The 14,196-nt window shown below is 40.6% G+C and overlaps 1 protein-coding gene across 1 annotated transcript in view; it reads right to left on the bottom strand.

The window, feature by feature from the left end:
• Positions 1-9,384: 9,384 nt before the first annotated feature.
• Positions 9,385-14,196, bottom strand: part of SEL1L3 (SEL1L family member 3) — a 38,372-nt gene continuing 33,560 nt past the window's right edge. Inside the window, 5 exon segments of the mRNA XM_075752362.1 lie at positions 9,385-10,540; positions 10,543-10,653; positions 11,975-12,047; positions 12,142-12,244; positions 14,027-14,154. Coding sequence (XP_075608477.1) covers positions 10,500-10,540; positions 10,543-10,653; positions 11,975-12,047; positions 12,142-12,244; positions 14,027-14,154 — 456 coding nt within the window. The 3' untranslated portion in view covers positions 9,385-10,499.

Below are 14,196 nucleotides of genomic sequence, written 5' to 3'. Positions count from 1 at the left end.
TGCAGAATTCTTAGCCCCATAGCGGTTTCTGCAGGACTAGGTGGCAACTGAGAAAATACTCATGAATATCAGCAGTGCCCAAAATGCTGGCTCTCAGTTAGAATAGCACTGGAGTGTAAAACAACTCCTGAGAAGACTTCCTAATGTGTTTAGTTCATGAACAAAGCTGCCATTCATATCTCCTGTGGCACAAACACAGGTGATGTTGACAGGACCTGTGGGGGGGCAGGGTGGTTTTCTGTGGAGTGAGAGATATAGATGTGAACCTCCTCGGACTAAGAGGCTGTTGAGTGCTGCTTCATCCTGGGTAGGTTCTCCAATCACAAAGCTGCTTGTATAAAAAGGCAGCTTTTTTATTATTAAAAAGACAATAATATAATCACAGCCCTATCAGTGTAATAGGTATACATATTATTTTACTTATATACATATAAAAGGCAGCAGTAGAGCAGCAGGTTCTTGGACATCCTAGGCACCAGGACACCTTCACATAGGCAGTATTTTGCATTTACAGTAGCCAGAAGCTGCAATCAAAGTTAGTCAGAAAGATGTACCACAAATCCCTCTGAGTTTTGAGTTCCTTACTGCTATTTGGGGGTTGGAACTAGATGATCTTTAAGGTCCATTCCAACCCAAAGCATTCTAGGATTCTATGAGTGCTGGAAGAAATTAGGTAAAAATAGGGACGGGTATTTCAAATGGATTTGGAGGCTTAATATTGCAGACATCAACAAAAATCAGGTGTCTAAATTGCAGCTTGTAAGGCAGGAAAAGGCTTGGACTGAGACTGTAACTATTCTAAAGTCATAAAAACTGACTACCAGAGTGCTACCTTCATGTGGAAGAAACCAATAGAAATAATAATTTTTAATGAGGTCAGACATTCAGAGCCCAAATTTGCACTTTAGCTCCTGAGTACTCACACTTGTCAAGGCCTGTAGGTCTTTCTCCCACAGTCTTTGAATAGGAAAAAGATTCCTGTAAAGGCTCATATTTACAGTCAGGTCCAGCAGAGTAATTCAGTTTTCTGTCATAAAACACAAGGACAATCATGTGATATTTCTTTCTATGATGAGGGGAACTGCTCTGGAGCACTGTTTTATTTGCTTGGTGGAATAAAGTCCAGTCTTTCTGCAATAATAACCCATTTCTATCAGAAACTGTCCTGTGAATGTGTACAATACTTTGTTCCCTTGGACATTTGACTTCCGGACGATCTAATTCATTATTATTGGCAAGACACAAATCCTGAGGACACATTCTTATGCTTGCTTCTAGCAAGCAGAAGCCTTGAAGCAGGACACTGCAAGAGTGACTCAGTGTTCTTAATCTGGTGGAGATAAAATGAATCTGAGCATGACGTATATGGTATGGAATAAGGGGTGGATAATGTCCTGGTTTCAGCTGAGATAATTTTCTTCACAGTAGCTAGTATGGGGCTGTGTTTGTATTTGTTTTGGAAACAGTGTTGATAATACAGAGATGTTTTTGTTACTGCTGAGCAGTGCTTACACAGAGCCAAGGCCTCTTCTGCTTCTCACCCCACCAGCGAGGAGGCTGGGGGGCACAAGGAGTTGGGAGGGGACACCAACAGGACGCTGACCCCTGACAAGTGATGTCGTGCTTAGCTTAAGAGGCTTGGGGAAGAGGAAGGACGGGAGGTGCAGTAGTGTTCGAATTGGTGGTGTCTTCCCAAGTCACCATTGCATGTGATGGAGCCCTGCTGTCCTGTAGATGGCTGAACACCTGCCTGCCCATGAGAAGTGGGGAATGAGTTCCCTGTTTTGCTTTGCTTGTGCATGTGGCTTTTGTTTTACTTATTAAACTATCTTTATCTCAGTTCCTAAGTCTTCTCCCCTTCACTCTTGTGATATTCTCCCCCATCCCACTAGGAGGGAGTGAGTGAGCGGCTGCCCGGTGTTTAGTTGCCAGCTGGGGCTAAACAACAACACTTGCGGAGTAGATTATGCACCTCACAAATTTACTTCACCTGTGCCAACAAATGTACGTTGGCATGCACTAACCTCAAGTGGTTAAGATATATGTTGGGGCTGGTGGTATGGAAACTATGGCAAGGCCAAGAGTATGGAAAACTTACAGGGTACAAGCCCCAGATCACAGTCCAGCCATGCCCTGGACCAATCATGGGTATTCAAATTCTGTGCCACTTCCTGTGGCACCACCATCCAACACCAGTGATCTAACATGGCTTTTAAACTCAAGCAGGGTTCAAGTACTATTGCTGTCTGGACCTTTGCCCAGTGCTGTTGGCTGAAAAGGGACAGTTATCTCTGCACTGAAGAGCAAGTTGAAGTTAACATGCTGATAGCACCGGGGATAGCCCATGCAAGTAACTACCCCTATGAATCATCCTTGAACTACTTTGTCTTGACTTGTGCTACACATAGACTTCCAGGAGAATATTCTAAGCCCTTCTGTGCTGTTGTAAACAAAGTCACTGTATTTATTGGAGAACAGCAGTAAAGACTGAGAGAACTGCTCTCTTTTTTCTTTTCTTTTTTTTCCTCCCTCTGGATAGAAGAGTGATGGAGGCTGTAAAAGGCTTTGGAAGACTCTCAGGACTGCAGTGATTAGGGGATTTGGGGTTTTTTTGTGTGTGTCCTTCTCCCTTCTTTTCCCCTTGCTTCAATTTATTCACAGCCAAACAAAAATGGCTTTCTTCTTCAGCTAGCATCAATTTAAAGCACCAGACTCTGGCATGGTGTTTTTTTGTGCGTTGTGATGGTTTTGTGGACATATTACAAGCATTTTACAGGTGTGGTCAATAGACTAAGGGAATAATATCTGTGTATTATATCAAAGGATGGGAAGGGGTGTGGTGGTTAATGAAGTTAGAGAATTGGGTAGCGTGAGACCTGAGCATGACGTAAATGGTATGGAATAAGGGGTGGAGAAGGTGCTGGTTTTGGCTGAGATAGAGTTAATTTTCTTCGTAGTAGCCAGTATGGGGCTCTGTGTTGGGTTTGTGTTGGAAACAGTGTTGATAACACAGGGACATTTTCATTATTGCTGAGCAGTGCTTACACAGGGCTGCTTCTCACCCCACCCCACCAGCGAGGAGGCTGGGGGTGCACAAGGAGTTGGGAGGGGACACAGGACAGCTGACCCCAGCTGACCAAAGGGATATCTCATACTATATGACATCATGCTCAGCAATAACAGCTGAGGGAAGGGGGGTGTTTGGATTGATGGCATTTGTCTTCCCAAGTAACCGTTACGCATGATGGAGCCCTGCTTTCCTGGAGATGGCTGAACACCTGCCTGCCCATGGGAAGTGGGGAATGAATTCCTTGGTTTGCTTTGCTTGCGTGTGGCTTTTGTTTTACTTATTACACTGTCTTTATCTCAACCCACGAGTTTTCTCACTTTTATCCCTCTGGTTCTCTCCCCCATCCCACTGGGGGTGGGGGAGGGAGTGAGCCTGGTGCTGAGCTGCTGACTGGGGTTAAACCATGACACGTGTGGAGGAGATCAAGGGTGAGACAAATATCTAAGAGTTTTTAGATTAATTATTCTTCAGTTAAGTAGCATTGATATTGTGTATCTTCAAAAGTTGCACCTTAAGCTGAGCCTCTCTTTGTCCTAGGTGTGCAGTTGTTAACAGTAGCACAATCTTTTAAATGTTTTGAAGAAAATCCTTTTATTGGATTCAGTGAAAGAATTGATTGTATGTACCTTGCATATTTTCAGAAGGGGCCTTTATTAAACCCAGCTTCCCATCTTTAGCCCTTTAAATAGCTCCAGAATTACATGATGAGTGTACACAAACTGGTGGTTAGATACCTAAATTTCTGCTTTCACTTGCAAGTGGTGGTGGGGTAGGTGAGTGCCTGGGGAATTTACCTGTTACAGTTTTTATAGGCAGACTGATGACAATAAAAAAAGATTTTATTTTATGCACATACTCTTAACAAGCATTTAATGCATCACAAGAGAATCTGAATATTTCCAGGATAATGATATTGGGGCACAAGGTACAAATAGGCACGAGATAGGGGTTTGGAGGGTAGCCTGATTTTTTTTTTAATTATTATTATTTTTTTTCCTCTTGCTAACTGAATAGCACATGGGGTGATAAAGTTTTCTTGGAAAGGTGCATAGGTATTTTATTACTCAAAATGCTGAACAAGGTGTTTCCTATCCCTGATATCAGCATCAGTGTAAACGACTCTGTCGTATGCTGTTCCTCTGCGCAAACTTGTGTTGTGCTGATAGTACCCAAGAGCCAAGGATGTCCTGTGTATTCTCACTGGATACACAAGATATGGAAGTGAAGCTTTTTATCTCCTTTTAACGTTGGAAAGGCACAGAGGGTATGTTTGCAGAGTACAATAATGCAGTGCCATGCGGGATTGAAGAGTTTGCCCTTGGAGAGTCCAAGAAACAGGCTGTGCAGCAACACCGCTGCCAGACTCTGGCCCCTGGCCCCAAGAGCCTCTGAGGTCGCACCCGCACTTCCCACTTGCACCTGCATGGCTGCCACTTCTGTTGTGGATTTCAGCCTCTCTAAGGACACCTACACGCTTTTCATGAGTGTAGGAGACCACTTTTAATAGTGTTAGCCAGAGTTGGGTATCTGGGGAACTTGAGCAGGATTACTGTAGGCTATGGAATATTTGGATTCATGTCTCTCTTATTGCAGCTTTCCAGGTCAGTAAATTAACTCCTAAATATTGGCCTACTGGTGCTTCTAAAGGCTGCTGGTGATTTTAATATATAACTAGTTATTGCTTGGAACCAGACACAGCTGAGCAGTAAAGATTTAAAAATATCCAGAGGAAAGATTTCTGATTCTCCTGTTTCTCATGTTTGTTTAACTAGACAGCTCTAGCTATTCTCATTACAGTAGGTGTACCTGCGTTTCCCCTATTGATATTCTAACCAACTGAATTGAAATGGTTAACTTGTTTTCTGGGACTAGCATGCTGTGGTTGACTCGAAAATGGAATCAGAAGAGCTGTCCATGTGCAGCTGGAGCTGGCTTGGGAGGGCAATGCAACACCAATGAGCTGTGAGCCTCTAAACCTTGTCAGCTGGGTAGGACAGCAGATGGAGTTCATAGGGACGAGGAGGTAGGGACAGAGTTATTGCCACTACCCAAGTCTGCAGGGCAGAAGGGAAAAGCTATGCTTTGGTCTTCCTAGAACAAGGTAAAGCATGAGTGGAGACCTTGATTTATCATTCCAGTCAGTCAGTACTGGTGTCCTGTGGTCTACAAACACCAGCTGAGCACACTGCTCTCAAGAAAGCAAGCCTTCAAACCAGTTCTGAACATGTTTGGACTGCTGGAAGGCACACATTGATAGACAGGCTGGTGAAATCAGAAGGACTAAGCTTACAGTAATTGCTTGGGGGTGGAATGGAGCCTCACAGCCTATAGCAGAGGCCAGCCATCTCGCTTTGTCTGCATAATTAATCCAAACAAGGCCTGAAGGATGTGCTTGGGCACTGGCTCATGATCATCTCTCTTACTTGGTGGTGTGCTTCCTGGCCTAACTTGAGCCTGTTTGAGTAGAATCCTCCTAGAGAATGGCCGGGCACCATTTGGGAGTTTTATGGACCAGATCTGGTCCCAACAAGCCATACATGAGGCAACCAGGTTCCCAGGAAGAGTTTAACTACTCACAGCCAGACAGCAGAGCCTGACCTTCATTAGTTTATTAATACAAATAGGAGATTTGCTTCTAACTTGCACAATTAAAGATACTTGCTGTGTAACTCCATGACTTGGGCCATGCCATAATGAACAGACAAAAAATGCCGTGCAGGTATCATCTCGGCTCCTACTCTGGAGGGCTGACATAAAATGGTGCTCGGCCCTGCTAATGGACTTGTGCTTTCTCCTGTTCATCTGGCAGAACTGATAAGAGCAAAGAGCAATGCTGAGCATTAGGAGCTATCTAGAAGGAGCGATTAAGGCGAGGTCAATGTGGACAAGTGAAGGAGGATAACAGGAATCGGAAAATGTGAACCAGGGAGGGAAGCAAGGTCAAGGGATACACTAGAAGAGAGGAAAGATCACCGAATGCAGTTATAAAAAAACCTGTTGCAGCCAGTTTTCTTCTAAGGGGCTATTAAGATGCCCAAAGGTAGACGGGTATCTGATAGCACTTGCCAAACAATCCAAGTCCTTGAAGTCAATGGATACATAGCACTGGTGCAATTTAAGTTTAGAACCTCAATGCTTCATAACAGCTTATCTACAGCAACTGGTTGGGTTTTGTGTTTTTTTTCAAACACATCTAATGCTTACTGTAACATAAGCACGTGCTGCAATTATGCGAGTGATCTTTTCCTTTCCATTTTGGTTACTCATTACTCCCCGTCTTTTATGGTTTTGATGCTCAATTGTCTATACATAGTTGCTTTTAACACAGATAACAGTGAGTCTATACCTAAATAGAAGTTAGGTTGTTTTTTTGGGGTTTTTTTTACTGTAAACAATAATTTGGCCTTCTGGCATATGAATTAGGTCTCTTCATAAACATCCAAGCTGTGATGCATTTCCAGCACATCTATATCCCAGTAGCTGCTTTGTCTACATTTACAATGTTCTGTTGATTTATCCAGGAACTGCTCCTGTCACCTAGATCTTGGAAGACAGCATAGGAAATTGCTCCATGCTTGGACTCCCCTCGTTACCCTTCAGCTTCCTTACACTTCAGAAATTCCAGCTTTTTCTTTCACTTCTGTTCTCTTTCTACACCCCAGCCTTTCAATGCAGTTCATGCGTTTGTGGGAGGGAGGAGGGTGTGTGAGTGAATTCCCCAGCCGAAGCTAATTCAATCTGTTTTGTACCTTTGTGCTGCATTTCATCCAGGATAAGGGTCAACAGTCAGCCAGTGCTAAGTGTCGTAGTCCATTAGTTAATGGGGACAGCTTACACAGACAAGAATCTGCTATAAAACAAATCTCTTCACAGATAATAGTTTCCCATGTGCTTTTAAAGACCATCTATGCTTTCCCAGTAGCTCAAATGGGAACATAGAAGTCCCAACAGGGTATACATATGCAATAAAGAATCAGTGTGCTAGGACTAATTCCCATGTATTGGCCACTTCATCACTGAATAGAATTTCTTTGCAAGGGATGACTCTTCAAGGTGTATTAATACATAACTTTAAGCACACACTCGTGCCTGTATATTGGGGTGTAACGTTCATCACCGTGCGGACTGGGAAGCAGCACCAGGCAGTGGTCAGTCACCCACGTGAGGATGCCCACAGTCAGGTCTGTCCTGCCACTACCTTGCTACATAATTCAAAGCTCAACAAACTTTTCAGGGTACTTGCAACTTTTGCATAATCCTTTTGAATTACCTAATACTTCACCTTAAAGTTGCTGGCCACTCAGGACTACTCAACATTGACATATGGGGTTTTTAAGCTTCACCTACCTCCCTTTCCCAGCTGTAAACTGGTATCTAAGCTTTTTTCATAGCACTTTGATACATTGTATGTAATAACTTCTCTCCCTTGTCACATCCATTCACTAAGTTGCTGTAAACTAATTTTAGATAATAGCACACCTACTTTGTAAATAACCACTCCAAAATCCTTTGTTGTCTCCAGTTCAGTTGCTAAAGATGATTCTGGGCTGAACCAAGGGAGAAAGACAAAAATGGGCATCACTTAAACCTGTGTTGTTCAGATGGCTGGCCTTCTATAAAATGTGTATAAGCAAGCAGCATTTTAGCTCCATACTTGTGATTATTTCTTCACTCCCATCCCGACCATTCAGCATGGGCTGCAGAAACTAGAAACATCAATGGTCTTGTTTCAATTTATGAAAAATAATTCTTCATTCAGAAGGTTTTTTTTGTTTTGGGGTTTTTTTTGTGTGTGTGGATGTAGTGAACTACATAGCTGCTTTGCCTAACTAACCACCCTCTCTCTCTTGGAGTTGTCTGATTCTCTAGGTTGTCAAATAATAGCCCCCTAGATCTTATAAGTGAAGGACAATAATGTAACTATTATTATTTCAGCCTTAAATATTGCTAGTTTATTGTAAAGAGTTGCTTATCTTAACACACTTAACGTATACTTCGGTAGAACTTCTGATGTAATAGCTAACAATAAACAAAGACCTATTAACTGCTGGCATCAAGAAATATATTGCAGCTTCAGCAATTGTCTCTGAAATACAGATGTGAAATCATGTTTCTGGCAAATTAGTTAACCACTGAAGTTGAGAACATGGGCTTACTTTGGAGAGGAAAATGTAGCCAGCCTGACTGCTGACACTTAACTCTGACTGTATGCACACAACCTAAACCACTGCTAAGGACCCCATGATTTCAACACACGGGTTGCAATCATGCCACCAACAAACTCCCATGGGATTAGTATTTCACGAGAGGCTTCAATTTTGCTACATATGACGTGTAGTAAAATACATCTTGCACATGCAGCTTACTACAAGCAAGATTTGCCACAGGCATGCCGAAAGTGTTTTGTGACCATCTAACTGTATGTGCCACTGGGTACCTGACATCACACCCACCTTGTGACAGTGCTCTACTTGTCTTCAAAGGCTACACTCGACTTTCTGCAATAGTTCTGGGTTTACCACCTAATCCTGCCCCAGTTTTAATACAAATGCACATGGGTTTCTTTTATTAGGTGATAAAAGTAAAGTTGAGAGAATTCTTGAACTAGCCATATATTTGTGTTAAGGAATTTAATATAATGGAGCTTAGCTGCACAAGTTTTTTTGCAGCTCAAGACTCAAAAATGCCAGTGATCTATTTGCAATGGATACCAAAAGCAGAGCATATCACCTCTGCCAGTCAACACCAGTATGTAGTATGTAAAAGTGAGGCTCCTTTGTAACGCTTCAAAATACTTAGCTATAAAGACCAAAATATATATCTAAGAACAAAAAGTACTCTTTGCATTGTTCTTGCTCAAATAGATGAGAAACTCAGTCATGTGGTACACTTAATTCACTTTCTGATTATATAGCTGGAAGGGGGGAAGCGCCAACATCTGGGTGTTTGCCCCTTGCTTACTCAATGGAGCTGCTGCCCCAAACCATCAACTGTTCTCTGAACGCTTTTGAACTTTCAGTTTTCTGCAAGTGAAACATACCCTTATGCTGTGTGTGTATGTTGGAGGGTTTTTTTCCCTTTTAATTCATTCCTTTCTTCCAGAAAACTCTTCTGTCTTGATTGAGAAACAAACCAAACTTTTCCAGATCTGCTCTGTGAGAATGGTGTACTCCTTCAAACAAAGCAAGGGTTGATTGTCCCATTTGAAGCTAAGAAAACAGACATCTAAATAATGTTCTTGAGAATTTGCAACAGCAAGATACTATTTCATCTGACAGGTGCTTTGAAAAAAAAATAATCCTCCACATACAGGCTGAATTAGAAAAATATTTTTATTTACAAGAGTAAATAATGTAGTGCAAGGAGAGTGGATTTAACCCTCAATAATGCATAGACTGATGCAATTTATAGTCTGTGATCTACATCATTTTGCAGAGGTGCATGCACACCCACTTTAAAGGTCAGACTTTTCCTACAGCCACTTATCAGACAGAAGGCATCTGCACTCCATACTTGTTATCCATGTATCCCGTCTAACATTTATCAAATAAACTGTCACTTAAATATATGTTCTTTAAGAGCTACTGTAGAACACAAAATAAATCCTTGCCAATGTTATCTATGGAAGAATCCAAAAATAAATTGTTTGTTCACTTTGTGTTGCCTGTTCACACTTAAATATTATTTTATTTATTCACTGGGGAAGCTACTTTCTCTAATCAGTGGCTCTTGGCTGGGAAGGAAACATTGTGTTGTGTCCACCAGGGAGCTGCTGACACTTGTGAAACTTTGACCAAGCAGAACTACTCTGTTATGATCATATTGCAAATGTTCCCAGTGTTTTTCTTTCAAAACAAAACACTTTTTGCATCAAAGAGTTAAGATGGAATATAAAATGCCAAAAAAGTAATTGTTATCGCTGCATGTACTGAAGTCCTGGTGGTTGTGCCATGGAACAGTTGGTGCCTGTTGGTGGCTGGGGTTCACTTTTATTTAATTTCCACGCTTCCAACTTGGAAAACTCTGGTAACTTCACCAGTAAAATAAGCTCAAATACAGTAAAGGCAATGTAATATGACATTAGATACGTGAGTAAAACAACTTCTTCATAAAAACCGGTGGGAGGTTTGCTCATTCTTGAATTAGGCAAAGAATTTGCATGTTTTCTTTCAATGAAATACAGTATGGTCATGTGTTGGGTATAGAGAGATAATCTGTATTATCTGTTTGGAGCGTTAAATAAATTATAGGGATTGTTTTCCTCTATAGTGGAGAAATCAGATCAGTGAATTCCCCTACAGTTTTTGGCTGTTTGACTGCATTATTAATGCCACTAATAGGGTTGGTTGCCAGTTCTTAAGATTTGTAGTTGTTTATATCCCATCTTCCCAATGAGGCATCAACCTTAAGAAAAACTACACTTCAGCTTCTAACGAGGATTTTGAGGGTTTGGCTCCTGCTGTGCTAAATTGAAAAAGTAGATTCATCTTGGTGTACTAGTCTGGTAGCATCCTCGTTGCTATTCCCTGAGGAAGAAGGTTCATCTGACAACGGTTCTGATCTTGTTACAGCAGAATTATGGGCTTTGGAAAAAAAATAATTAAAAAAATTATCAAAAAAGACCCCACTGTGCCTAGGAAGTCTATCAATATTTAAATACTATGTGGATATAGAACCACATACAAATACTCAAAGGTTAGGAAATGTTGATAGAAGATCTGTAACTTTAACTATATACTTTGTACATATGTAGTATGATTCCAAAGTTACATAAATTATAGCTAGTAATAAAAGAGCAGAGTTTCAGAATCATTTTCATAGTCAGCATATTATTCACAGCTACACATCTTAAATGCTATCTAGAAATATTTTTATATATTTATATTTAATGGTGGGTTGTTTGGTTTGTTTTAAATACTATTCCCTTTAGGTGTATGTTGTCAACACAAAAAGTAAATTTATCTGTATTTTATTACAGAAATGTCAGAAAACAGTATTTTCTGACATAGGCTTAACCCGCCTACTGGGGTTAAACCACAACATAAGAAAGTGTATTTAGGGGAAGAAATTATTTTCATAACTGGTAATATTAATTTCACAACTTCCTGATCAAGATGCCATTTTGCAATTTGCAGTGAAACACTTGGTTGAAACTGGCAATGCTTCTTAAATGATGACTCATTATTTTTGCATATGATGGTAGGGTTTAGGGTTTTTCTTCCCCTTTCCTGGGCAATGTACTTTTATCTCAGATATCTCTCTCAACATGAGAAAGTAAGAAAATAATGGGAGTCTTAAGAGACTGCATTTGGTTTTCTGTCCCTTAATATCCTCTGTACAATCAGAAAAGAGAACATACAGCAAACCTTTCTAGTTTAGGACAGGAGGAATCTGCAAATGTTGACTGAATGTATTTACTGATTCTGTATTTACTGGTCTGAAGAGGCTGAACTGCATCCTCCTGTTACTCCAACGTACCAGCTCTCTGAACCTCACTTTTTCTCCCACCTTGTATCTGAATGGACCCAGTCATATGAAACAGGGAACACAGTCTCGTGGTATGTTGCAGAGACAACATATGAAATCAGTCATATAATTACTCTAACAATACAGCATGTTGAGAGATGGGAAATGCACTCTTATTTCCAGTCAATCTCCTGCAGTTAATGTTTTTTATTAAGAATCTCCTTTATCAAGGGAAATTCTCCAGAAACCAACAGGTTTAAACCTAGGCCTTGCTTTATCCACTCCTTTTCAATAATCAGAAAATGACTTGTATGTCAAAGAAGTTGCTGTTCAGAGGTACCACTACCAAATCTAGAATCTCTGCTTTTATTTTTGAAGTTTTTACTGAAATAAAAACATCACTCCTCTTTCTTTGATTTTACTATGACAAATACTTACCAGACAAAGACTGAAAGTACTGCACTGCAAATGCAACCAGAATTGATAAAAGAAAGGTTCCCATGAAGTAGATCTGTGACAGTAAGTTTAGAAACATAATTAGAGCAGTGCAAAGCCAATGTAGAGCTCCAAATGAACTGTGCACGTACCAAAGGAGCAATACATACCAGAGTAGATTGTAAAATATTGTTCCATAAAACTCTCATGTAAAAATAAAGCAATGCTATTGAGCATGGGCTAATTGATTCTTGGTTACTATTATTCCAGCACCTGCAACAAGAAGATTGAAACAACTAATTAGTCCTCCTCTACAATTTTGTGGCATCTGTCATCTGGGAATCTCAAAAGTGGGTTTGCAGCAAACCTCAGTAACCCAGAAAAACAAGCAGATATCATTACTATCTCACAAATGGTGAAGTAAAAATTCATAGAAATATCAGATTAACCTCATTAAGCACAGAATACCTTACCATAGGAGTGTATTTTTTTTATTTTCTTATTAGTCAACAACAGGTCTAAGCACCCAGGCTACCCTTGCCAAGCAGTCACAGTACAAGGTTGTACCCAAGATGCTTTGTTCTAACTAACTAATGTGAATCAATAGGAGTAGGACTTGATTTAAGATTAGATGTACAAAATTTAGTTGCTCATGCAGGACACTGGTGCCTAAACCCCCCTTAGAGACAATGGAGTACTACACAATGCAGTCAGAGCTTGAAGAGTGCTTTAGCTGACTAGCTACGAGGTATCTCTTGCGGGGCAAGCCGAGTAGCTTCCTCAGTACCATCAGTTAGGACTTTACCTATGAGGGCAGCTTAGACAGCTAAATCACAGGCACCTATTTTAAGCTACACTTGATTCTTTTCTACCAAGCTGAGGAAGGAGGTGTGAGTGGGGGTGGGGTGCGTATATATAGAGATAAATAAAATTTTTATATAAAAAATATATTTTAAAAATATATAATTTACATTTAAAATTATGTATTACTTTTATTTTTTATATATTTTTTTTTAAAAAAGTACATGCCCTTCTGGACAAAAGCCTATGATGATGGGAAAACCCTGCAGTGCTGTCAGCTCTGAAGTTACGCTCACTGCAAAGCAGACTGATTCACAGATTGTCCCTTCCACCCCCTACCAATCTGGTCCCTTCTACCCCCTAGTCCAACCTCCCTGCTAGCAGGATCACCTAGAGGATGTTGCACAGGATTCAGCCCAAGTGAAGGCAGAATTCAGGCTCAAGCTTACAATCCCAGATGGGCCAGCTGGCCCAGACAAATGAGGTTTCAATGTTGATATCATCTCCACTTCTTTTAGGTCACACGGCTCAGTAGCAAAACAGAAGATAAACCACTCCTTCTTGGTTCATAGCCTCATGTATTAACCATTAGCTCCCTCCTTCTTTAAGTACCTGAAAGGCAATTCCACAAATCCACCAAATATTGTGTAAGCTTCCCCTTCCCACTGTGCTTTCCAATACACGTTGCTTTACCCAGGTAAAGGAAACCTAAGTTCTGTACTAGAACCAGAGGTCTCTAGGTGGTTTATGCATGAACAGTGCTGACATGGGTAGTTCAGGCAGCAGACCTGTAACCTTCTCACATACTTAATATTCTGTGCTGCAACATTTGTGCCAGGCTGGAACATCTCTGCAGAATAAATGGAAGGATTGCTATTATCCCAGTTACATACTTTTAGGTTCTGCATTAAATTATGCTATATTTATCAGTAAAAGATTGTTTTGAACTGTATACAAATTGTCAGTGTCTAACTTAGTAACTTAAATATATTGAATTGCAAAAGGCCTCCTGGATCATTAAATCCAGTCCCTGCTATTTCAGATAACCACATACAATCAGGTCTCTTTAACAAGGATAAACTGAAATATGTTTAGGTAATTTAAGTATTTATGCTTAACAAGCCTGTTGACCATAACCTGCCTTAAGTCATACAAGTGAACCAAGTTAATAATTACAGGAGTTGCGGTTCTCCAAAGTAAATGCTACCTAGATGGAAAAACAGAAGATGCTGATTAAGGGGAAAAAAGACTCACCTGTAATAAAGTTCCTGAAGAAGTGACATATTACTAGAATGCAATGCCTGATCAATTCCCAAGTGATCCAGAATGTAGGCAGGTATGGAGTTGCCCTCTTCTATGACAAGGGCCAAATTAAAGAAACCCTAACAATAAAAAAGCATACGTGCTTTTTAACCACTAAATTT

The sequence above is a fragment of the Balearica regulorum genome, chromosome 4 (assembly GCF_011004875.1).
Source record: "Balearica regulorum gibbericeps isolate bBalReg1 chromosome 4, bBalReg1.pri, whole genome shotgun sequence".
Classification (NCBI taxonomy): Eukaryota; Metazoa; Chordata; class Aves; order Gruiformes; family Gruidae; genus Balearica; species Balearica regulorum.
Note: the sequence above shows the minus strand (reverse complement) of the source record. Positions and strands in the feature narration are given on the sequence as shown.